This window comes from Macaca fascicularis, chromosome X (assembly GCF_037993035.2).
Source record: "Macaca fascicularis isolate 582-1 chromosome X, T2T-MFA8v1.1".
Taxonomy (NCBI): domain Eukaryota; kingdom Metazoa; phylum Chordata; class Mammalia; order Primates; family Cercopithecidae; genus Macaca; species Macaca fascicularis.
This window is the reverse complement of record NC_088395.1, coordinates 130,121,817-130,147,942: the sequence shown is the minus strand read 5'-3', so window position 1 is coordinate 130,147,942 and position 26,126 is coordinate 130,121,817. Positions and strand designations below refer to the sequence as shown.

Below are 26,126 nucleotides of genomic sequence, written 5' to 3'. Positions count from 1 at the left end.
GGGAGGGAGGGAGGGAGGAAGGAAGGAAGGAAGGAAGGAAGGAAGGAAGGAAGGAAGGAAGGAAGGAAGGAAGGAAGGAAGGAAGGAAGGAAGCCTCATGTCCGTAATCCCAGCACTTTGGGAGGCTGAGGCGGGCAGATTGCTTGAACCCAGGAGTTCAAGACCAGCCTGGGCAACATGGTGAAACCCAATCTCTATAAAACATTAAAAAAAAGAAATATATAACGAGGTAATTACAGGAGAAATGATATTATGTCTAGGATTTACTTTGGAGTATTGGGGTGAGCAAGTGGAAGGAGTGCTAGATGAAACAGGACTGATAAAATGTCAAATTGTTGAGGATAACTGATGAATATCGTGGAGTCATGCTTTCTACTTTTGTGTAAGTTTACAATTTTCTGTAATAGAAAGCTTTGAAAATTCACATCTTCAATATTAAAATTTAGTTGACACGTAAGAAAAAATTTGGACTGTGTTTAAGACATGGTTATTAAGGTTTATCTCAAACGACAGTGCAGTGATAACACTGTCAAAGATTAGATAATCAGTCCCTACATAGACTGGGCCTGAAATACAACTTGTAATTCAGGAATCTCCATTGTGGGCAGGAAGAGGCAGGGGAATAGCCACTTGAAATACACACTTCTAAATTTCTTTCTAGCTGGATGTGGTGGTTCACACCTGTAATCCCAGCAGTTTGGGAGGCCAAGGTGGGTGGATCATTTGAGGTTAGGAGTTCGAAACCAGCCTGGTCAACATGGTAAAACTCCATCTCTACTAAAAATACAAAAATTAGGCTGGGCACAGTGGCTCACATCTGTAATCCCAACACTTTGGGAGGCCGAGGCAGGTGGACCACCTGAGGTTGGGAGTTCAAGACCAGCCTGGTCAACATGGTGATACCCCGTCTCTACTAAAAATACAAAAATAGCCGGGCATAGTTGTGTGGGCCTGTAATCTCAGCTACTCGGGATGCTGAAGCAGGAGAATCGCTTGAACCCGGGAGGCGGAGGTTGCAGTGAGCTGAGATCATGCCCTTACACTCCAGCCTGGGCGACAAAGCAAGACTACGTATCAAAAAAATAAATAAATAAAATAAAATAAAAATTAGTTGGCATGGTGGTGGGTGCCTGTAATCAATCCCAGCTACTCGAGAGGCTGAAGCAGAATTGCTTGAGCCTGGAGGTGGAGGTTGCATGAGCAGAGATCGCGCCACTGCACTCCAGCCTGCGAAACAGAGTGAGACTCCATCTCAAAAAAAAAAAAAAAAAAAATCTTTTTGCCAAAGGATTCTTTATTCCCTCATTCTTTATCCCACCAGATTGCTCGCAGCTCCTAAAACTCACTGGCAGTTGCTTCTACAAACTCACAAGTATCCTTCCTTGCTGCCTGCCTCAAAGGGGCAGTGGTTTTTTAGGCTCATTGCTGTTTGCCTGTTCAAGTTTTGTTATAGTGACTATACTATCTCCTAAGACAACCAAGCATATCTTTTTGGAGAGAGGGGTGTTACTATTGTTCATATATTATACATTTAAAAAATCGACATTTCATGCACTTGTAGAATTCCATACATTAATGTGAAAACTGATGTCTTTTCTTTAAAAACATGGCATGACCTAACGTGTACCTTACGCCTACATACAATGGCATAAGATATATTTAGGAGGTTACATTGCAGTATTTTTAAGAGAGTGATTTTATCTTTTCTAAGAAAGTGAAACAAATACAAGGTAGTAAGATATAACTTTAAAGAATAGTATTTTATTGAATAAGTTTTATTCACAGAAAAATAAGCTTTAATCTACAATGAATGCCAGATTATACAGCAGAAAGCAATTTTCTTAGTTTTCCACACAGAAAGGTTCTTACTAAGTGAAAAAAGCCATAAAATTATATTCACAAATATAGTACTCTGTCTCAAAACATTTCACATGATTATTCACAATACTAATACAATTAAATCAGTCATTCAGTCAGGTTAAAGTGTAACAGTAATGAAAAAATGCAAAATTTAACATAAATTACATTAAAACCCTTGTTACATCAAACCAAAAATGCAAATTTCTTACTAAATCCAGAAAAATGGTAAAATTATAGTAATTTAAAATATTAAATTAATGATGGCCAGGCGCAGTGGCTCACGCCTGTAATCCCAGCACTTTGGGAGGCCGAGGCTGGCGGATCACGAAGTCAGGAGATCAAGACCATCCTGGCTAACATGGTGAAACCCTGTCTCTACTAAAAATACAAAAAAAATTAGCCGGGCGTGGTGGCGGGCGCCTGTAGTCCCAGCTACTTCGGAGGCTGAGAAAGGAGAATGGCGTGAGTGATCCCGGGAGGCGGAGCTTGCAGTGAGCGGAGATCGAGCCACTGCACTCCAGCCTGGGCGACAGAGCAAGACTCCGTCTTAAAGACAAAAAACAAAAAGCAAAACAAAAAAAAAAAATCCCATTAATGATACAGAATAAGAAAGTGGTAAACTCCAAAAATCTATAGGCATATCTGCTAACTTCAGACTTCAAAGTAGAATCTGATCACCCAAACATTAATGTAGCATTTGTCTAATGTCTGTTTTGTTTTTAACACTGAGTCTCACTCACCCAGGCTGGAGTGCGGTGGCACCCTGTTGGCTCACTGCAGCCTCCGCCTCCCGGATTCAAGCGATTCTCCTGCCTCAGTCGCTCAAGCAGCTAGGACTACAGGCATGCGCACCACGCCCAGCTATTTTTGTATTTTTGTAGACAGGGTTTCAGCATGTTGGCCAGGCTGGTCTCCAACTCCTGACCTCAGGTGATCTGCATGCCTCAGCATCCAAAAGTGCTGGAATTACAGGCGTGAGCCACCGTGCCCGACGTCATTTGTCTAATTTGAAAATACAATTGTCCCTTGCTATCCATGGGGTTTTGGTTTCACGATCCCCTAGGACCTGAGGATGCTTAAGTTCCTTAGATAAAATCACACAAGGCCGGGCGCAGTGGTTCACGCCTGTAATCCCAGCACTTTGTGAGGCCAAGGCAGGCAGATCACCTGAGATCAGGAGTTCGAGACCAGCCTGGCCAACACCACGAAACTAGTCTCTACTGAAAAATATAAAAATTAGCCGGGTGTGGTGCCGGGCGCCTGTAATTCCAGCTATTCGGGTGGCTGAGGCCTGAGAATTGCTTAAACCCAGAAGGCGGAGGCTGCAGTAAGCCGAGATGGCGCCACTGCACTCCAGCCTGGGTGAGGGAGACTTGTCTCCAAAAAAAAAAAAAAAAAAAGCCGGGCTCATGCCTGTAATCCCAGCACTTTGGGAGGCAGATCACTTGAGGTCAGAAGTTCAAGACTAGCCTGGCCGAGATGGTGAAACCCTGTCTCTACTAAGAATACAAAAAAAATTAGCTGGGCACCATGGAGCACGCCTATAGTCCCAGCTGCTTGGGAGGCAGAGGTTGCGGTGAGCCCCATTGCACTCCACCCTGGGCAACAGAGTGAGACTGTTTAAATAAATAATAAAAAAAAAAATTATTTGCATATAACGTATGCACATCTTCATCACATACTTTATTTATTCTGAGACAAGATCTCGCACTGTCACCTAGGCTGGAGTGCAGTGCCATGATCATAGCTCAATGCAGCCTCTGCCTCCCAGACTCAAGCGACTCCCACCTCAGCCTCCGGAGTAGCCGGGACTACAGGCACACACCACCACGTCCAGCTAATCTTTGTATTTTTTGTAGAGACAGGGTTTTGCTGTTTGCCCAGGCTGGCCATCATATACTTTAAGTCATCTCTATATGACTTTAATATCTAATACAATATATTAGGTTGGTTTAAAAATAATTGCATTTTTTTGCATTTTTACACCAAACTTAATGCTATGTAAATAGTTGTTATACTGCTGCTTAACAACAGTATAACAAATTTGGCTTTTTCTTTGTATTATTTTGTATTTTTGTATTTATTTATTTTTTCCCTCAGTATTTTCAATTCCTCCTTGGTTGAATCCATGGATGCAAAATCCGCAGATATGAAGGGCTGGCTATATATGCATTGATGATTGTCCTATTATACTAGTTATAAAGTGTCACTTAATATGTAGTGAAAGTTATGGTATAGTGGAAAGAATAGTTGAAAAAATAAACATTTGGACCCTCCAAGAAAGGTAGCTTGGTGAAGTTTTTAATCTTCAAACTATGTCCCAGTCAGGGCTCTGCTACTAATTAGCTATAATCTTTGCACAAATTACATCGCCTTTGAGCCTCCGTTGCCTCACCTGCAAAATGAAAGAGAAGAATTGGGTACTCTCTAAGGTCACTTCCAGCTCTGTCATTCTATAATTCTGTTATGCTGAGGAAGAAATTCACATTGTATTAACTGTATGAGTCAAACTGAAAATGATTATTAAAGTGGGAAAAAGCCAATTGTTTCTCTTAGAAAGTTCAACTAAATTTGAGAAGAACAATCTTTTCAATTTTTTAAGAAGAATTTAAGTATTTTTAGGGGTTTGATCTATTTATTTAGAGATGGGGTCTCACTCTGTCACCCAGAATGGAGTACAGTGGCACAATCATAACTCACTCCTGCCTCAAACTCATGGGCTCAAGTGATCCTCCTGCCTCTGCCTCCAGAGTAGCTGAGACTATAGGCATGTGCCACCACACCTAGCTAACATTTGTATTGACCTATTTATTTATTGTGATTTATATCTTTTTTTTTTTTTTTTTGAGATGGAGATTCACTCTTGTTGCCCAGGCTGGAGTGCAATGGCGCGATCCTGGCTCACCACAACCTCCGCCTCCTGGGTTCAAGCGATTCTCCTGCCTCAGCCTCCCCAGTAGTTGGGATTAAGGGCATGAGCCACCACGTGCAGCTCATTCTGTATTTTTAGTAGAGACGGGGTTTCTCCATGTTGGTCAGGCTGGTCTCAATCTCCCGACCTCAGGTGATCCGCCCGCCTTGGCCTCCCAAAGTGCTGGGATTACAGGAGTGAGCCACCGCGCCCGGCCGATTTATATCTTAACTATGAGAAACACCAAAAAATACGAGTAAACATCACTGAAAGAGTTACCATGTACAAATTTTTTTCTAAGTTTTAGCCCAAGTTTCCAGGTCAAGACAAACCCACAGAGAGGTAAAAGGGTGTTAGGATGGGAGTTCATATTTACAGCAGGAACTTTACATACATGGTCTCCTTGAGCTCTTGCAACCTGGTAAGATAGGTATTATTCTCCTTTCACAGATGAATAAACTGCTATCCTTTTTTTAACAAGTAGATTTGTCTAAAAAGAACTATGTCAAATACTGCTTCCCATTTTCTTATTTCTCTAATGGCAACGATATACATCCCATAGTATATCTCAACGATATACTATCCCATTTCTCCCACCTCCTTAGACCCTTTCCCCATTCAACACCTGCGTAATCAGGAAATAAAACAATGATTCGGGTTTAAAGGGTATATCATGTGAAACTAATGCTGGGGTGACAGTCTCCATTCATAGTTCAAAATACAAATTTTATCCACTAAAATGGAAACGGAAGAAACAACTACTGAAATGTAAATAACATAACAACAAAAATAACAAAATATCATAATACACAGGGCCAAATCACATTATATACACTCACTACACCCACTCTACCCTACATAATCAAAGGGATAGGGGAAAAAATCAAATGTAGCAGGAAAGGCAATATAAAGCCATTAATTAATTAACTGGAATTTAGTTTGTAAATGCTAAAAGCATTTCTCAAAAATTAAGACAATGCTTTTGATCAGCAGACTAAATTATTACAAATAAAGATAAGTACTTATTACAAAACAACTTGAATCTTTGCATGACTAATATGTAAAATAAGTGGTGACTTGAAATCCTAGAGTGAACTTTACACAGAAATGGAATGTCTACATGTAGACACGGAGAACTCTTGGGAGGGGGAAAAGATTTGGATACGGCTATAGTTTTCACTTTGCAAATGATCAATTTTTGCAGAATTAGATGGAAAAGATCCAGTGCTTTTTATAGTTCAAACACAGACAAATGCTGGTAAGTCTCCAAAAATTTGATTAGAAGTTGGAGTGCTGAGTGATTTTAAGAACCTGAAGCAACAGCATTTCTAAACAATTCTTAAAATAAACTTGTTAGCCACATCAGCGTTGTGCATTAAATTTCACAACTCATGGAGAGGAAGAAAAAAAAGTCTTGCTTAACTCTAAACATACAAGCTTTAGAAGAAGAATTTTAATGAAGTGTGGCTCCCAGAACAGGAAAGGCCTTATGTTAAAACAATTCAGTCCTTGAGTCCTTGGCTAACAACTAGACTGAACTACCTACCTGACTTGGAGCTAAAGTGTCCCGGAAAACATATTTTAAAAATGTTAACACTTTTCTCCCCTTGTAGAACACTTTAAATTTAAACTTATAGTCTAGACTATACAGATCAAATTCATGTTAATGGCTATATAACCAGACTAAGTGGCAGACAGTGCAAAGGTGAAGAACTGAGGATTTACATACTAAAACAGGAACAGGGCAGTCATTATTTAATTTTTAAAACTCTCATTTAAATTTGCAATGCTTTGGCTGGGTGTGGTGGCTCAAGCCTGTAATCCCAGCACTTTGGGAGGGCAAGGTGGGCGGATCTCTTGAGGTCAGGAGTTTGAGACCAGCCTGGCCAACATGGTGAAACCCTGTCTCTACTAAAAATACAAAAATTAGTCGGGTATGGTGGCACTCGCCTGTAATCCCAGCTACTCAGGAAGCTGAGGCAGGAGAATCGCTTGAACCCAGGAGGGGGAGGTTGCAGTGAGCAGAGATCATGCCACTGCACTCCAGCCTGGGTGACAAGCAAGACTCCATCTCAAAAAGAAAATTAAATAAATAAAATAAATTTGCAATGTTTTAAATGAATATCACTTAAAGTAGTAATCAACAGAAGTTAGGAGAACATAACAGTACTCTTTCTCTTAGAAAGTACAACAAAAATATAATTTTTTACAGTTTTACTCTCAAACTTTTCTCTATGTAGTAACATGCCTTACTCACCTCTACAATAGGTTTGTTGTGAGAATCTTATAATGTAAACCCTGGACGTCCTATGAAGCATTTTTAAACTTCTAGTTTATGTCCTATTGATTCTTATGCAAGTGTTTTTCAAAAAATATTTAAACAACTATTCTTTTCTTGCCAATATTTTTATAATTTCCAAGAGGTTGTAAGGATGTTGAGAGAACATTGATTTCAGAAGTATCTACTACTATTACTAGTCAAGAACACAAATGTAGGCAGAGGATTTAACATTTCATCCTATATACATCTTAATCATCCTAACGGTAAAAACTCACATGAAACTTTAAGATACAAGATGATATGAGAATCTCAACATGGAAAGCTGTCACTATAACTACAAGCAGTGTACAAACATACTTCTACTTTTACCTACATAAGCTGACAGATGTTTAAAATACTGAGTTAACAAAGATCTTTTAGTAAAGTGACTTAGGCAGGCTTAAACTAGCAAGGATTAAGGATGAATCCTTACTAATTAATTGGAAGATCTGAGACATATTTTATATTTCATTTTACAAAATCAGAAATACTTATTTTGAAACAAGATAAGAAGACATGGTCTACCTGTCAAAAACCTACCACTCAGAAATATTTTTCATCCACAAAGCAGGAAAAACATAAAACCATTTACATTTCACATTGGCACCAAAAAGGTTAACTGCCCTGCCTTCTTGGATTAGAAAAACTAAAGCTGAGTGATAAGTACTTTTGCAGGCGTTTGAACATGCCTAAGCCTTTAAATCAGTAAAATACTTTCTAAAAATTCTGATTACAAAAGTAATACATACTTATAAAAAATTCAAACAGAACAAAATGAAAAAAATAGAAAGTGAAAGGCCCCTATAAAACCCCTCTGAGGCCCCTTCCCCAACCCCCCCAAAGAGAAACCACATTTAACAGTTTGGTGTCTATCTTTCCAAATCTTTTGTTCTATACATATAAGAAACATACATACTTTGATTGCCTCAGACTATACATAGTGTTTTGCCACTTGCATTTTACACTTAATATATCTTTCACATCTTTCCATGTCAGTACATCTTGGCTTGATAGTATTCTATCATTAAATACCCTTTCAAAAATGGCAAATCACTTTTAAAAAATTATTCGCACAAGTACGTGTTTATAATTTTAAAAGAAAATGGACAGAATCCTAACACACAACAACCAACCTCTAAAAATAATCTCTATCTTTCCACCAGCATGGAACAATTATTCCTTTTTCACACAAAACAAATTATGTGATTGGGGAGATTAATCTCCACATTTATATACAGAAAGCTCCATTTGTTAAGCCTATCTGAAAAGAATAAAAAATCCAGATGATTAATTCACTTACACTTAGAAATTAAGTCAGTATATGATGAATACACATTGTGTTCAGTTATAATATGATGCTTCTTAGTCTAGGGTTTCAATTAGATAACAGTAAAAAAAGTTGGATAAATAATACAGCTAATACCCTGAAAAATCCAGAAATTCAAAGATTATATTGCCAACTAAAACACTGCCATGTACATTTTTTTTCTACTTGGTAGCAAATGCTAATGGAATTCAATCCTGATTACTTAAAAGTCAGTTCACATCACATATTCAATCAGGGTAATAAGAAGAACATAACATCCCTACTACAGAGTTAGATTAAGACATAAAAATTTTTTGCTTGAAAGTAATGACTGTGTAGCACATGGGACACTTGTCAACTGCTTCAGCACATTGTTTACAAGTGACTAGATGTCCACAAGGAACAAAAACGATAGCAATATTTCTATCCATACAGATTTTGCAAAGCTTCTCCTCTTGCAGGCGCCTTAGCTGCTCTTCAGTACTAATCTCTGCAAAAAGAGAAAAGAATTATGCTAGTTTTAGACTTTCTTAGTTGTTTACATTCATTGAAAATATTTATTGAACCCCTACTACGTGCCAGGCACCCAACAAGTGCCAGGAGATATGAGGATGACTCACACATGGCATCTGCTCTTAAATAGCTCACAGGCTAGTGGGAGAGGATGTAAGATGAGGCTATGGAGGTTAAGCACAAAGTACAAAGTGATAAGTGCTGTAATAAAGTTATGTACAAAGTGCTCTGGAACAAGATGAGAAAACAAGTTCTTCTGCTCAGGCTAGTTGGAGAAGGCTCCACAGGTTGGCAGTGGCTGGATCGGGGGAGGAGGGAAGCGGAGGAGTGACATTTAAGCATGGGCAGTAATTTGCCAGGCAGAAAAACAAGGGTTAGGTAAAAGGAGCAGCATATGGAAAGGTCACAACTAATTCCAGAAATAGAGGGATGGATTTGAGGGACACCTCTGAAGTGGGACAAGTAGGACTGGGTGACTGACTGGATATGAGGGCTGAAGAAGAAAGACAAACTAAAGTTGATTTCAAGATTGCTAGCTTGGCTGACAAGGATATGGTGATGCCAATAAGAAATATAAAAGGAGGTACAGGTTTGGGATCTTCAGATATTTTTTAGGTGTTTTCAGGACACTCATATAAAAATACCCAGTAGGTAACTGAAGAGTCAAATCTTGAGGTCAGGAGAAGTCAGGGCTAGAGATAGAGATCTGGATGTCATCAGCATATAGGTGGCACTGAAGTACTTGCTTAATTCAGCCTTTCCCAAAATAGTTTTGTGAAATGTGAATACATACGCCACAAAAAAAATGTGTTTCATGGTCACATATAACAATAATGACAACAGCAGCAGCAGTTAACAGTAATATTGCATAAATAGTATGTGCTAGGCACTATTCCAAATGCATTACATATTTTAACTATATCTTTATAACCACAACTATTTGTTTATTTTAGCATCTTTATAATCATTATGTACCAGCAGTTTCCAAATACGGCCTCACATGAGAATAACCTGGGGCATTTTCAAACAACAGATTTCTGGGCTCCATTCACAGAACCTAAAATTTCTGGGGTTGGGCACACCGGCATTTGAGAACCACTGTCATCCATGACAGGGCAGTACAGTACAATATAGGACAGTATAGTCTATATTCCCTCTTAGAAATGTACAACACATTCCCCTGTTTAACTATGGGGTTCCTTTTTCATGGCATCCTTTTAATATCCTGTTGAACACTATACTGAAAACATGTTTGGAAAACAATAGTTTATTCAAGAAATACTTACTGGACACTTAACTAGGTTCTACTAGGGATACAATTAACAAATACATAAACCTCAAGCCCCCAATCGTTCATAGACAAGTAAACAGGGAAGTATAAATGGTATGATGACAAAGGTAATTACAATGTGTTATGAAGAGCACAGGAAGGGTGTGTGTGCATGTGTGCCCATGCATGCATAAACGAAGGCCTCCTGGAGGAAATTATATCTAAAACTGGATACTAAAGAATGAATTAGGAGTTTACTAGGAGAGGGAGGCCTTGGGGGATAAGGGCAATGGGAGAAAAGTGTTTTAGGCAAAGGAAATGGCATAAGCAAGCTCCAAGGAGAGAGAACATGGCCTACAAGTGCACAGGCAAAGCTTGGGCACAGAATTTGAGAAAATAGCATGAGATGAGGCTACAAAAGGGTGCCTGATCATGAAAGATTAGGCAAGCCACGTAAAGGAGTTTGGACTTGATCCCAAGGGCCCTGGGAGCCAGTGAAGGATTTTAAACTAGAGACAGATATGATCACATCCATGTTTCAGAAAGGTTTCTCTGGCTAGGGGGTAAAGGAAAGGATTGTTTAATCTCTTTCTTCTTAAAAAGTACCCTCTTGGGCATAATAAAAACTATAGGCTCAACCATGGAATGCATCAGAGATAAGAAGGTAAAGCACTTAACCCTCAAGAAGCCTGTTCTAATGGGCAGGGCAGAAACCAGTTTCAAAATAGTGTAAAAAGCAAAAAGCTCAGCCAGGTGTGGTGGCTCACACCTGTAATCCTAGCACTTTGGGAGGCTGAGGTGGGCAGATCATTTGAGGTCAAGAGTTCAAGACCAGCCTGGCCAACATGGTGAAACCCCGTCTCTACTAAAAATGCACACACAAATTAGCTGGGTGTGGTGGTGCATGCCTGTAATCCCAGCTACTTGGGAGCCTGAGGCAGGAGAATCGCTTGAAGCTGAGAGATGGAGGTTGCAGTGAGCCAAGATCATGCCACTGCACTCCAGCCTGGGCGACAGAGCAAGACCCTGTCTCAAAAAAAACAAAACAAAACAAAACAAAACAAAACAAAACTCTACCAGCACCAGGAGTAGATAAGAAGGAGCTCCTAACTCTGCTGTGGGTGCGGGAGAAAACTTGAAAGAAGTGACTTCTGAGCTGAACCTTGAAACATGAGTTCACAAAGTAGATTCAGAGAGTTGGGGATAGAGTGGGGAATGGGACTAGGTATACAGACAGAGAAAAGGTACTCAAGGCAGAGGAAAAAATATAAGTAAAGAAATGGCACTATAAGCTGATTTATATTATAAGAAAGCATTGACACCAAAAAAAGTCAGAATGAAGTGTATATTTCATGCCCAAAAAATCAAAAGGAGAACAAGTAATTTCCACATTACTTTTAGATGCAATGCTACAACGAGTTAAAAACAAACAAAAAAACCCAACAATACTGACACCTAGAGTAGTCAAATTTATAGAGACAAAAAGTAGAATGGTAGTTGCCAGGGTCTGGGAAGAGAGGGAATGGGGAGTTGTTTAATGAACATGTTTTTATTATTATTATTATTTTTATTTTTTTTTTTAAATTTAAAGATGGGGTCTTGCTCTGTGTCCTAGGCTGGAGAGCAATGGTGCAATCACAGCTCATTGCAGCCTTGAACTTCTGGTCTCAAGCAATCCTCTTGCCTCAGCCTCCCGAGCAGCTGGAACTACAGGCGTGCACCACCACGCCTGGCTGTTTAATGGATGCAGAGTTTTGGTTTTGCAAGATGAAGAATTCTAGAGGTTGACTGTGCAACAATGTAAATGTACTTAACACTATGGAACCATACCCTAAATGGTTAAGATAGTAAATTGTATGTGTATTTTATCACAATTTTTAAAAATCTAAAAAAAAAAAAAAACTGAAACAAACCCCAAAACACTGGACCAGAAGTCAGGAAATCTGAGTTCTATTCCCAGCTATTGGCATGATCCTAGGCAATAGCCCATCTGTACTTCAGGTTCCCCACTAAGTTCATAAAAGTTATAAAATGGGCTGGGTGTGGTGGTTCATGCCTGTAATCCCAGCACTTTAGGAGGCCGAGGCGGGAGGATCACCTGAGGTTGGAAGTTGGAGACTAGTCCACCAACATGGATAAACCCCATCTCTACTAAAAATACAAAATTAGCAGGCCGTGGTGGCACATGCCTGTAATCCCAGCTACTCGGGAGGCTGAGGCAGGAGAATTGCTTGAACCCGGGAGGTGGAGGTTGCAGTGAGCTGAGATTGCACCACTGCATTCCAGCCTGGGCAACAAGAGTGAAACTCCATCTCAAAAAAAAAAAAGTTGTAAAATAATCTTTAAGGTTCCTTTGGTTCTGATTGTCTGTGATACCCTATCATCTCATTTTTTTTTCTATATTATTTCATCCTTGTATAAAGCCACTAACTTGAGACGGTGATATCCTGGGCATAGATCTTTTCCCCTCAGGCCAGTAGTTTACCACTGGCAATTACTTCCCTCTTGGCTTAAAGGTAACTACTGGATTCTACATACTTCCCTACAGCGCCTTTCCCCTTCTCCTCCCCACAAAGCCCTCTTCTAAGTCAGAAGGTTACTGGCACATGAGCAATAAAGGCTAGATAACTTTTGATGTTATTTGCTAATATTTGTAATTATTTAAAGCCTCTTTTAGAATAAACTGATGTTATTCATTTTACTATTAGAGCAGACTCATGTGGAAAGACAGATAAATGAATATGGGTTATTTGATTTTTATATTATACACAGTAATATATATAAAGATTAAAATAAGTACTTTAGTACGTACACTAAATAAACGGCTTTATTTTACACTACATAATTTTTTCAAAGAAAGAAAAAAAGATACTGATTTGGTACTATTTTTACAAGATATTTTACTAGGGCATTCTCTGTTACACAGCCATTGGGAAAAAAAGACAGCACTAAATCTAGGATTTCTCAGTAAGTGACAATGTTATATCTTCTCTAATAACCTTCACCTGCTTCACTTCAGTTAGCCCCATCCTTATTTTATATAAAATTAAAAGATTCTTAGTGCCAGTCTTTCCTCATCAGCTTTTGGGAAGACAAACAGGCAGCGGTCCCAGCATGAGTAGAGAGCCTGTATCAATTACTTGCCTCTCAATTTAGTGAGACTGAGGAGAGTTCAAATGAATTCCAACCCTTAGGCTCTCCTTCCCACACCATCCTAGTTTGTAGTCTCAGTGATAATACGAGCGCCCACTGACTCCTGTTAGAGAAAAGACACTCTCCCTAATGCACAGTCCCTTGATCTCTTCCTATTACAACCTGCTAAATCTTTCTGCTGCAGACACATTAAGGTTTGAAAGCTAATAACTTATGGCCAAACTTAATTAAGCGCGTGTTTAAGATGCAGGAAAAAAATGACACAATTGCTTGTATTTCTGTTATAGTAGAAAAATTCTAGTCTGGCCAACTGGGAGAAACCCTGCCTCTAATAAAGATACAAAAAATTAGCCGGGCGTGGTGGCGCATGCCTGTAATTCCAGCTACTCGGAAGGGTGAGGCAGGAGAATTGCTTGAGCCGGGGAGGCAGAGGTTGCAGTGAGCTGAGATCGTGCCACTGCACTCCAGCCTGGGTGACAGAGTGAGACTCCGTCTTAAAAAAAATAAAGAAAGAAAGATGACCAAGTAAAGGGTTTATTTTACCACCACCAAGATAAGTGGAGCCTGTGTAAGTTTTAAATAAATGCATCTATAAGGGAAAAACTGGAAGCTTTCCATTGATTCTTACATCAATGAATATAATTTTAAATATCATTAATGTTCATACTGTTTCATAACTTAAGTAATTATCTGAATAATGTTTCAAAAGCACTTGAAATATCTTAAAGATCACAAGGATTTTAAATGTGTCAAAAATAAGTAAATGTTTAAGTTTATTAGCAGTAGGAGAATTCTCATCTTTTTGGAGGGAGGATAGTCAAGAGCTTAGAGAACTATTACAGGTATAGTACCCAAAAGTGTACTCAGTTTGAAACCTCTTCTTTAACCTTCGATGTTGTTGGCAAGCACTATAGTGTCCATCATCCTTAAAGGAGATATATATATATTTTGAGACAAGATCTCGCTCAGCTGCCCAGGCTGAAGTGCAGTGGCATGATCATAGCTCACTGCAGCCTTGATCTCCCTGGCTCAGGTGATCTTCCCCGCTCAGCTTCCCAGGTAGCTGGGACTACTGGCACACACCACCATGCCCGGCTAATTTTTGTATTTTTTGTAGAGACAGTTTCATTATGTTGCCCAGGCTGGTAGAATTCATATTTTTAATCTTTTTTCCATGATTAATGTAATGATATTTGGAAATGAGGCCTTTGGGAACTAATTAAGTTTGGATGAGGTCATGAAGATGAGACCCCCATGATGGGATTAGTGTCCCTAAAAGTAGAGGAAAAGAGACCAGAGTACTTGCTCCATCTTGTCCCATCCACCCCCAACCCATGCCATGTGAGGACACAGTGAGAAGGCAGCCATCTGCAAGGCAGGAAGAGGGCCCTCATCAATAACGAAATCGGCCAGCACCTTGATTTTGGAGCCTCCGAAACTGTCAGAAATAAGTCTGTTGTTTAAGACACCTAGTCAATGGAATTTTATTATAGCAGCTTGAGCAGACTAACACAAAGCATTAAGGTTATGTTTAAAAAATGTCCATATCCCCAGCCTCCCAAAGTGCTGGGATTACAGGTGTGAGCCACCACATCCGGCCCTTTCTTGCTTTTTAAAAACAGCAATGCATACCTTTCTGTAATGAAGTCTGACTTGACTCATCTTGCGTACTGTCTTTCTGAGCATTCACTAGATCTGCAACCAGAACCTCAAGTGATTTATAGTTGCTCCCAGATATCTGAATTTTTTCCTCCATTATTTTCTTAATGTCCTTGAAACTGAACCCCATTCGTATAGCTTCTTGTACCATAGGATTTTGGAAGATGGTATCATCTGAAATAAAAATTGGTGAGGAAAAAGAACATAGAATTTAAACAATTATTTTCATTATCACAACTCAATAGCAAAATATAGTTAAAATGAAAAAATTCAGCAGCAAGCAAAAGAACAAAAACAAACCAGCAAAGCAAAGCTGCTTTGGGAAGATTTTTTGAAGTATTCAGGCACTGAAAAATCACTTTCAGAATCTTACAATTAATTGTAAATGCAATGAGTATGTATTTTGTAGTGTTTGAAACGATGCAAGGTAAAACAGGCAAGAAAAAGGTTAAGTGCTTCAAAAATCTGAACTTTTTTAAATCTAGCTGTACTCTTTAACAATTAACCTAAGGTACTTAAAGAGTGGATGTTGTTACTGAGTCACTAGCAATTATTTGGGGAAAATGATGGTAAATTAGGGAAATCCCAGTCTATAACCTTGAACATGTCAATTTCCTAGCTCTCAAACTTCATTTCTGTAGTAGAGCGGGTAGGACTGGATAAAGCAAGAAAGTCAATGGAAACCTGTTTTTATGATACTCAAAGTAGGAACACAGCATGTGTAGGGAAGTGCTAAGAGAGGACACTTATACCCTCTGACTCATCAATTCCACTCTTGGGTATTAAAAATGAGTGTATATCTCTGCCAAAGATATGCACAGGAATATTCATAGCAGTGTTATTTATAATAGCCCCAAACTGGAAACAACTCAAATGTCCATCATCAGGTGAATAGATTGTGTGGTATATTCATAAGCTACACAGCAAGAAAAAAAACTATTGCCACAGACAATATGGATGAATCTCATAGATATAACGAGCAAACCAGAATCATAATTCATCATTATGACACAAGAGTACCTACTGCATGAGTCCATTTATAAGAACTTCAAAACTAATCTATGGTAATAAACAAAATGAATCTATGGTAATAGAAGCCAGAATGTAACTTGGGGGTGCGTACTGATGGGGAAGGAGCATGAAAGAGCTTTCTAGGGTTGTGGAAATGTTCTATGTCTTAATCTGGGGGATAGTTACACAGATAAATATATATATTTTAACAGACACATTTTAATATATATTTAACACATATTTTATTTAATATATATTTTAACATACATACGTTAAAATTCATCAAGTAGAAAACTTATGATTAGGGTACTTTAAGCACTTTACTGTATGTGTGTGTGTGTATATATACATACATACATATATATATCTATATATTTTTTTTTTTTTTTGAGACAGAGTCTCACTCTGTCACTCAGGCCAGAGTGTAATGGTGTGATCTCGGTTCACTGCAACCTCTGCCTCCCAGGTTCAAGCAATTCTCCTGCCTCAGCCTCTCGAGTAGCTGGGATTACAGACATGTACCACCACACCCGGCTTTTTGTATTTTTAGTAGAGACGGGGTTTCACTATATTGGCCAAGCTGGTCTCAAATTCCTGACCTTGTGATCTACCCTCCTCGACCTCCCAAAGTGCTGGAATTACAGGCGTGAGCCACCACACCTGGCTACTATATGTATATTATAGCTCAATAAATGTTTTTTTGAAAGAGAGGAGGCCGGGTGCAGTGGCTCATACCTGTAATCCCAGCACTTTGGGGAGGCCAAGACAGGGGGATTCTTTGAGGTCTGCTGTTTGAAACCACCCTGGTCAACAAAGTGTGACCCTGTCTCTATTAAAAAATAAAAATAAAACATAAGGCTGGGCATGGTGGCTCACATCTGTAGTCCCAGCATTTCAGGAGGCTAAGATAGGCAGATAGCTTGAGCCTAGGAGTTCAAAACCCTGTCTCTGTAAAAAATATAAAAATCAGCTGGGTATGGCAGCACACGCCTGTGGTCCCAGCTACTCTGCAGGCTAAGACTGGAAGATACTGTGAGCCTGGGAGGCGAAGGCTGCAGTGAGCCAAGACTGCACCATGGCACTCCAGCCTTGGCGACAGAGCGAGATGCTATCTAAATAAATAAATAAGTAAATAAATAGAGGAGGCTGGAAAGGAAGAGATATAGAGATTCGAGTATAAAGAACATATATAGTAAATAACAAAATATATTTTTACGGTAGGAAAGTAACTTAAGATGTGTGTTTTGATAAAAAAAAAAAAAAAACTCTTGCTGGGCGCGGTGGCTCACGCCTGTAATCCCAGCACTTTGGGAGGCCGAGACGGGCGGATCACAAGGTCAGGAGATCGAGACCATCCTGGCTAACACGGTGAAACCCCGTCTCTACTAAAAATACAAAAAATTAGCTGGGCGTGGTAGCGGGCGCCTGTAGTCCCAGCTACTCGGGAGGCTGAGGCAGGAGAATGGCGTGAGCCCAGGAGGCGGAGCTTGCAGTGAGCCAAGATCGCGCCACTGCACTCCAGCCTGGGTGACAGACCAAAGACTCCGTCTCAAAACAAACAAACAAACAAAAAAAAACACAACTCTGGGCCAGGCATGGTGGCTCACACTTGTAATCCCAGCACTTTGGGAGGCTGAGGCGGGCGGTTCACAAGGTCAGGAGATCGAGACCATCCTAACACAGTGAAACCCCGTCTCTACTAAAAATACAAAAAAAAATTAGCCAAGCATAGTGATGGGCGCCTGTAGTCCCGGCTACTCGGAAGGCTGAGGCAGGAGAATGGCGTGAACCTGGGAGGCAGAGGTTGCAGTGAGCCGAGATCATGCCACTGCACTGTAGCCTGGGCGATCGAGCAAGACTCCGTCTAAAAAAAAAAAAAAAAAAGAAAAAAAAAGAAAACCTCTTGGGAGGTTATAATATAGAAAAAAGACCAGTTAGGAGACTACTACAATTGTCCAGATGAAAAACAAGGAAGGGCCTGAACTAGAGCAGAGTAAGTGGGAAAGTCTGAAGCAACATTAAAAAGGTGGAATCCATCAAATTTGATGATTAATTAAATGTAAAAGGATTACAGAGAGCAAAGAGCTTAGGAACACATAAATTACTGGGCAACCTTGTGAACTGTGGTACTATTAACCAATACAGGAGAAAAAAATGCAGGATTGGATTCAGTCTGAGTGGTTTTTAGAGATGCATTCTAGGTAGAAATGTCCAGAGGGCAACTATACATTGCTCTTTCTTGCTTCTATCTTTGACTTGTTTTTATTTTCAGTTTGTTTTGTTGCTCCTTTACTTGTGCCCATCTAATGAGATGTTGGTGGTTCCCTTCCAATCCCTCATCGACCCTTCTTAAAAATGGTCTTTCCAGCCAGGTGCAGTGGCTCACGCCTATAATCCCAGCACCTTGGGAGGCCGAGGTGGGTGGATCACCTGAGGTCAGGAGTTCAAGATCAGCCTGGCCAACATGGCAAAAAAAAACCCTGTCTCTACTAAAAATACAAAAATTAGCTGGGTGCAGTAGCATGTGCCTGTAGTCCCAGCTGCTCGGGAGGCTGATGCAGGAGAATCCCTTGAACCCAGGAAGCGGAGGTTGCAGTGAGCCAAGATTGCGCCACTGCACTCCAGCCTGGGTGATAGAGCGAGACTCTGCCTCAAAAGAAAAAAAAAAAAGGTCTTTCCAGACACTTCCCCTACCAGCACCATCTTACTCTCATTTATACAGGTTTTATTATCCTCCTACTTCAATGTCCTGCAGGTATCTCAAACTCAACTTGCTAAAAACAAAAAGGAAGGACATGGACCCCTACCTCATACCATATACAAAAATTAACTCAAAATGGATCAAAGACCAGAATGTAAGATATAACACCATAAAACTCTTAGAAGAAAACATAGGTATAAACCTTGGTGACCCTGGATTAGGCAATGGTTTTTTAAATATGACATTAAAAGCATGAGCAACACACACAAAAAAACAGATAAATTGGATTTCATAAAAATTAAAAACGTTTGGCTGGGCACAGCAGCTCACGCCTGTAATCCCAGCACTTTGGAAGGCTGAGGCAGGTGGATCACCTGAGGTCAGGAGTTCGAGATCAGCCTCAACATGGAGAAATCCTGTCTCTACTAAAAATACAAAATTAGCCGGGCGTGGTGGTGCATGCCTGTAATTCCAGCTACTCAGGAGGCTGAGGCAGGAGAATTGCTTGAACCTAGGAGGCAGAGGTTGCGGTAAGCCAAGATCGTGCCATTGCACTCTAGCCTGGGTAACAAGAGCAAAACTCCGTCTCAAAAAAAAAAAAAATTAAAGACGTTATGCTTCAAAGAATGCCAACAAGAAAGTGAAAAAGGTGGCCAGGTGCAGTGGCTCACACCTGTAATTCCAGCACTTTGGGAGGCTGAGGTGGGTGGATCATGAGGTCAGGAGTTTGAGACCAGCCTGGACAACATGGTGAAACCCCATCTCCACTAAAAAAACAACAACAAAAATTAGCCAGCCATGGTGCTGCACACCTGTAATCCCAGCTACTCGGGAGGCTGAGGCAGAATTGCTTGAGCCCAGGAGGCGGAGGTTGCAATGAACAGAGATCGTACCACTGCACTCCAGACTGGGCAACAGAGCAAGACTCCATCTTGGGGGGAAAAAAAAAGGAAACCCACAGAATGGGAGAAAATACTTGCAAATCATAAATCTGACAGGGACTTATATATATAAATAACTATAATCTTCATTTAGAAAGTAAAAGAGGCCAAAAAAAAAGAACTGTAATATATAATGATCTCTTTTAACTCAATAACAAAAAGGTAACCCATCTCCCCAGACTGTTCAGTAGAAAAAGAAGGACAACCCAAATAAAAAATGGTCAAGGCTGGGCACAGTGGATCACACCTGTAATCCCAGCACTTTGGGAGGCCGAGGGAGGCAGATTGTTTAATTCCAGGAGTTTGAGACCAGCCAGGGCAACAATGGCGAAACTTTCTCTTTATAAAAAATACAAAAATTAACTGGGTGTGGTGGCGCACACCTGTAGTCCCAGCTACGCAGCAGAATTGCTTGAGCCAGGGAGGTCGAGGCCACAGTGAGCGTGACTGTACTACTGTACTCCAGCCTGGGTGACTGAGCAAGACCCTGTCTCAAAAAAAAAAGAAAAAAGAAAATAAAAAATGGGCCAGGCACGGTGGCTCACACCTGTAATCCCAGCACTTTGGGAGGCCAAGGTGGGTGGATCACCTGAGGTCAGGAGTTCAAGACCAGCCTGGCTAACATGGCAAAACCCCGTCCCTACTAAAAATGCAAAAATTAGCCTGGTGTGGTGGTGAGCACCTGTAATCCCAGCTACTAGGGAGGCTGAGGCAGGAGGATCGCTTGAACCCAGGAGGCAGAGGTTGCAGTGAGCCGAGATCGTACCACTGCACTCCAGCCTAGGCAACAGAGCAAGATTCCATCTCGGGAAAAAAAAAAAAAAAAAAAAAAAAAAAGTCAAAGGAGATGAACAGACATTTCTACAAAGATTTACAAATGGACAATAAGCACATGAAAAGATGCTCAATATCATTAATCATCAGGGAAATGCAAAACAAAACCACAATGAGATACCACGTCACATCCACTAGAATGGCTGTGATAAATAAGACAGATAATGAATGTAGAGAAAATGAAATCCTCATACACTGCTGGTAGGAAAGTCAAAGGGTGCAGTCACTTTGGAAATCTGTCTGGTAGTTTATCAAAAGGTTAAATATAGAATAACCACATGACCCAGCAATTCCATCCCTGGATATATACCCAAGAGAATTGGGTATATAACATGTCTATACAAAAACTTTTATACATAAATGTTCGTAGAACCATCATTCATAATAGTCAAAAAGTAGAAACAAGCCAAATGTCAACTGAGAAATAGATAAACAAAATGTGGTATTATTTATATAATGGATTCTTTTTCTACAATAAAAAAGAATGAAATACTCATATGCTACAACATGGATGCACCTTGAAGACACATATTACATTATTCCATTTATATTAAATGTCCAAAATAGGCAAAACCATAGAGACAGAAAATAGATTACTGTTTGCCTTGGCCTAGGGGTAGGGTGGGCAATGGAGAATGACTGTTGATGGGTGAGTATGGAGTTTCTTGTTGGGGTAATGACAGTGTTCTGCAATTAAATAGTAGTAATGCCACTCACTGCGCAGGGAGGAGCCCTGCTCTGCAGGAGTAGTCATGGAGCTGAATTTATGTTTTATTTATTTATTTACTTATTTTTGAGATAGCATCTCGGTCCATCACCCAGGCTGGAGTGCAGTAGCACGATCTCAGCTCACAGAAACCTCCGCCTCCCAGGTTCAAGCAATTTTTATGTCTCAGCCTCCCGAGTAGCTGGGACTAAAGGTGTGTGCCACCACGCCCCAGTAATTTTTGTATTTTTCTTTTTTTTGAGGCAGAGTTTTGCTCCTTTTTGCCCAGGCTGGAGTGCAATGGCGTGGTCTCGGCTCACTGCAACCCTCTGCCTCCCAGGTTCAAGCAATTCTCCTGCCTCAGACTCCTGAATAGCTGGGATTACAGGTGTGCAGCACCATGCTCAGCTAATTTTGTATTTTTAGTAGAGATGGAGTTTCACCATGTTGGCCAGGCTGTTCTCGAACTCCAGACCTCAGGTGATCCACCCGCCTTGGCCTCCCAAAGTGCTGGGATTACAGGCGTGAGCCACTGCACCTGGCAATTTTTGTATTTTTAGTACAGATGGGGATTCACCATGTTGGCCAGGCTGGTCTTGAACTCCTGACCTCAAGTGATCTGCCCACCTCGGCCTCCCAAAGTGCTGGGATTACAAGAGTGAGTCACCGCACCCAGCTGAATTTATTATTTTTTATATATAACAAAAAGAGTAGTAATGGTTGCCCAACCTTGTGAATATACTAAAAAAACCCTAAATTGTACACTTTATAGGATGAAATTTATATGTGAATTATATTTCAATTTTAAAACGTTAACCCTAAACCAGAGCCTCATCAGTCATAAAAAGATTAATATGCATCGTAACAATGATTAAATACCATAGAATATTATCAAGAAATGTTATAGAAGCTGGATGTAGTGGCACACATCTGTAGTTCTAGCTACTCAGGAGGCTGAGACAAGAGGATGACTTGAGCCCAGGAGTTTGAGGCTGCAATGAGCTATGATCATGCCTATGAATAGCCACTGCACTCTAGTCCAGGCAACACAGTGAGACTACGTCTCAAAAAAAAAAAAAAAAAAAAAAAAGAAAGTGCTATAGTATCTTTGTTTCTTAGTAACTTTAACAATATAGGCTAGACTAAATGATTTCTTAGGTTGTATTGTTTATGCCCATTACAAAACCCATATCAAATAATATTAAACTAGCTCTCCCTCTCAAGAATACTTATGAATACCTATACATTACTGTCTTGCGTTATAATTCTATTCTCTTTTTTTTTTGAGACAGAGTTTTCGCTCTTGTTGCCCAGGTTGGAGTGCAATGGTGCGATCTCGGCTAACTGCAACCACCGCTTCCTGGATTCAAGCAATTCTCCTGCCTCAGCCTCCCAAGTACAGGCATGCACCACCAAGCCCGGCTAACTTTGTATTTTTAGTAGAGATGGAGTTTTGCCAAGTTGGTCAGTCTGGTCTCGAACTCCTGACCTCAGGTGATACACCTGCCTCAGCCTCTCAAAGTGCTGGGATTACAGGCGTGAGCCACTGCACCCAGCCCCTTGTAATTCTTAAGATACTAAATAGATGATGCTACCAATTTAGGAAGTGGGGAATCACTAGACATACTCTAAATTAAACTTTCTACTACTTTTGAAATATGATGCCTAAGTTGAAAATGAGATCTGCAGTGTGATGTAGGATTCAGAAGACCTTGCTTGCCGTCCTAGTTCCACTAATGATTTGTAATGTGACTGTGCGCAAGTCACTTAACCTCTCCGACTGTTTCTTCATCTGAAAAGTGGGGATAACAATTATCTTCCTTCCTTAGCATAATATCTTTCTCTGCCCACTTTTTGAGTTTTAAAACTTCTACTTCTCCATGAAGTAACAGGAGGTAAACAAAACAAATCTTACACCTCTGTGAAGAAGCTGGGGAAGGTACAATGACAGTATGGGATAAAGAAGCAGATGGGTTAGGGCTTATCATGGTAATGGCACACCAGTAGAAAAGTGAAATAATTCTGGCTTACTTAAGGAACCCTAGGTACAAAAAGACACTTCACCCTTTCTCTTGTGATTTTAGCAGAAATGGCAATGAGGTAGCCTATCAGTGTTCCTCCTGAACTTGGAAAAACTATCTGATGGCCTACTAACATTTTTAATACAGACACGTCTGACTGATTTTTTTTCTTTTCTTTTTGAGATGGAGTCTTGCCCTGTTGCCCAGGCTAGAGTGCACTGACATGATCTCAGCTGACTGCAACCTCCACCGCCCAGGTTCAAGTGATTATCCTGCCTCAGCCTTCCGAGTAGCTGGGACTACAGGCGCACACTATCACGCCCAGCTAATTTTTGTATTTTTAGGGTTTCGCCATGTTGGCTAGGATGGTCTTCAACTCCTCGGCCTTCCAAAGTGCTGGGATTACAGGTGTCAGCCACTGCACCCAGCCTCTGACTGCAATTTATAAGTACTTTATAAAATTATTTTTTGCTTTTGTTTTTGTTTTTGGAGACGGAATCTCGCTCTGTTGCCAGGCTTGAGTGCAGTGGCACGATCTTGGCTCATTGCAACCTCCACCTCCCGGGTTCAAGCGATTCTCCTGCCTCAGCCTCCCAAGTACCTGGGACTACAGGTATGCGCCACTACATCCAGCTAATTTTTTTTTTTAATTTTTAGTAGAGACGGAGTTTCACCATGTTAGCCAGGATGGTCTCGATCTCCTGACGTTGTGATTCGCCTACCTCGGCCTCCCAAAGTGCTGGGATTACAGGCGTGAGCCACCACGCCCGGCCGCCTAAATTCTTAAATTTATAGTAACGTCATCTCAAATAAATATATCATGGTGACCTTGGAAGAACATGCTTATCTTTCTACCCTATAAATGACAAGTATGATAAATTAGCAGTTAAATTAAAAGGATAGTTGGGCCGGGCGCGGTGGCTCAAGCCTGTAATCCCAGCACTTTGGGAGGCCGAGACGGGCGGATCACGAGGTCAGGAGATCGAGACCATCCTGGCTAACATGGTGAAACCCCGTCTCTACTAAAAAAATACAAAAAAACTAGCCGGGCGAGGTGGCGGGCTCCTGTAGTCCTAGCTACTCGGGAGGCTGAGGCAGGAGAATGGCGTAAACCCTGGAGGCGGAGCTTGCAGTGAGCTGAGATCTGGCCACTGCACTCCAGCCTGGGTGACAGAGCGAGACTCCGTCTCAAAAAAAAAAAAAATAAAATAAAATAAAATCTGGCCGGGCGCGGTGGCTCAAGCCTGTAATCCCAGCACTTTGGGAGGCCGAGACCGGTGGATCACGAGGTCAGGAGATCGAGACCATCCTGGCTAACACGGTGAAACCCCATCTCTACTAAAAAATACAAAAAACTAGCCGGGCGAGGTGGCAGGCGCCTGTAGTCCCAGCTACTCAGGAGGCTGAGGCAGGAGAATGGCGTAAACCCGGGAGTTGGAGCTTGCAGTGAGCTGAGATCCGGCCACTGCACCCCAGCCTGGGCGACAGAGCAAGACTCCGTCTCAAAAAAAAAATAAATTAATTAAAAATAATAATAAAATAAAAATAAAAGGATAGTTAATTTAACAAGCATATTTACCAATTCTTCTAGTTAGTGATGGTGTTTTCTCAGTAGTTCTTACCTGTAACAGAAATAGGAATTGTAAGTTAGAATTATTTTTGGTAGAGGCAATCATTTCCATTTGAAAAGTTAAATTAATCATAAATTTAAAATAAATTGGCTTTATTTCAATTCAATATATGAATATTCACAAGAGGCATAGCCTGATGGAGCTAGAAGGAAGTTATAAGATATCTAATCTAATCCCTTCATTTTACAAACAAGAAGTTGAGGCCCAGGGAGAACGAATGACTTCAGGGTAGAGTCATTGGGGGAACTCTAGTCTCCCATTTTAGTCCAGGGTTCTTTCCACCTATTACTGATGCCTTGGCCACCTCAGTTCATCCTATCAATTTATTTATTTATTTGTTTATTTATTTATTTTTTATTTTTGAGATGGAGTGTCACTCTTGTTGCCCAGGCTGGAGTGCAGTGGCACGATCTCAGCTCACTGTAACCTCAGCCTCCCAGGTTCAAGCAATTCTCCTGCCCCAGTCTCCCCAGTAGCTGAGATTACAGGTGCGCGCCATCGTGCCTGGCTAATTTTTTGTATTTTTAGTAGAGATGGGGTTTCATGATGTTGGCCAAGCTGGTCTCGAACTCCTGACCTCAGGTGATTCATCCGCCTCAGCCTCCCAAAGTGCTGGGATTACAGGTGTGAGCCGCTGCACCCAGCACCCATCCTATCAATTTAGATATATTTTTAAGATTTTAAATAATGTCTGCAAAAAGTTTAAAACTACTTTTGAGTACAAAGCACATTATACGAAGATCTAATTTCAGAAGGCTAAGGGACTTTTAGTATTTTAGTTCTTCAAGCCCATTTTTGCCTACAGTGATACTTAAATCAGTTCATCCTGATTATCTTTTCACAAATTTACTTCAGGTAAAGAATAAGAAACACTTTTTAGGCTCTCTCTCTCTCTCTTTTTTTTTTTTTTTTTAAGAGAGAGGGTTTCCCTTTCTCACTCAGGCTGGAGTACAGTGGAATGAACATGGCTCACTGAATCCTCTGACCTTTTGAGCTCAAGCGATCCTCCTGCCTCAGCCTCCCAAGTAGCTGGGACTACAGGCATGTACCACAAGTCTGGCTAATTGGTTTTTAAAATTTTTTGTAGAGACAGGGTCTCACTATGTTGTCTAGGCTGATCTCAAACTCCTGGGCTCAAGTGATCCTCTCGCCTTGGCCTCTCAAAATATTAGAATTACAGGTGTGAAACACTGTGCCTGGCTAGCTCTCACTCTTAAAGCCCATCATACATTTATTATTTTGTTTTTAACTTAAAATTTGTGTTTTCATGTAATGTATACATATATTGA

General features: G+C 40.6%; 1 protein-coding gene across 7 annotated transcripts in view; it reads right to left on the bottom strand.

Annotated features, from left to right (window-relative positions):
- Nucleotides 1–7,161: 7,161 nt before the first annotated feature.
- The window catches only part of XIAP (X-linked inhibitor of apoptosis), a 51,795-nt gene continuing 32,830 nt past the window's right edge, over nt 7,162–26,126 (bottom strand). For all 7 annotated transcript variants that reach the window (XM_005594511.5, XM_074029207.1, XM_015444150.4 and 4 more), the window contains 3 exons: nt 24,786–24,828; nt 14,966–15,166; nt 7,162–8,887 (listed from right to left, as the gene is read on the bottom strand). In XM_005594511.5, coding sequence (XP_005594568.1) covers nt 8,694–8,887; nt 14,966–15,166; nt 24,786–24,828 — 438 coding nt within the window. In that variant the 3' untranslated portion in view covers nt 7,162–8,693. The remainder of the gene's footprint in view (nt 8,888–14,965; nt 15,167–24,785; nt 24,829–26,126) is intronic.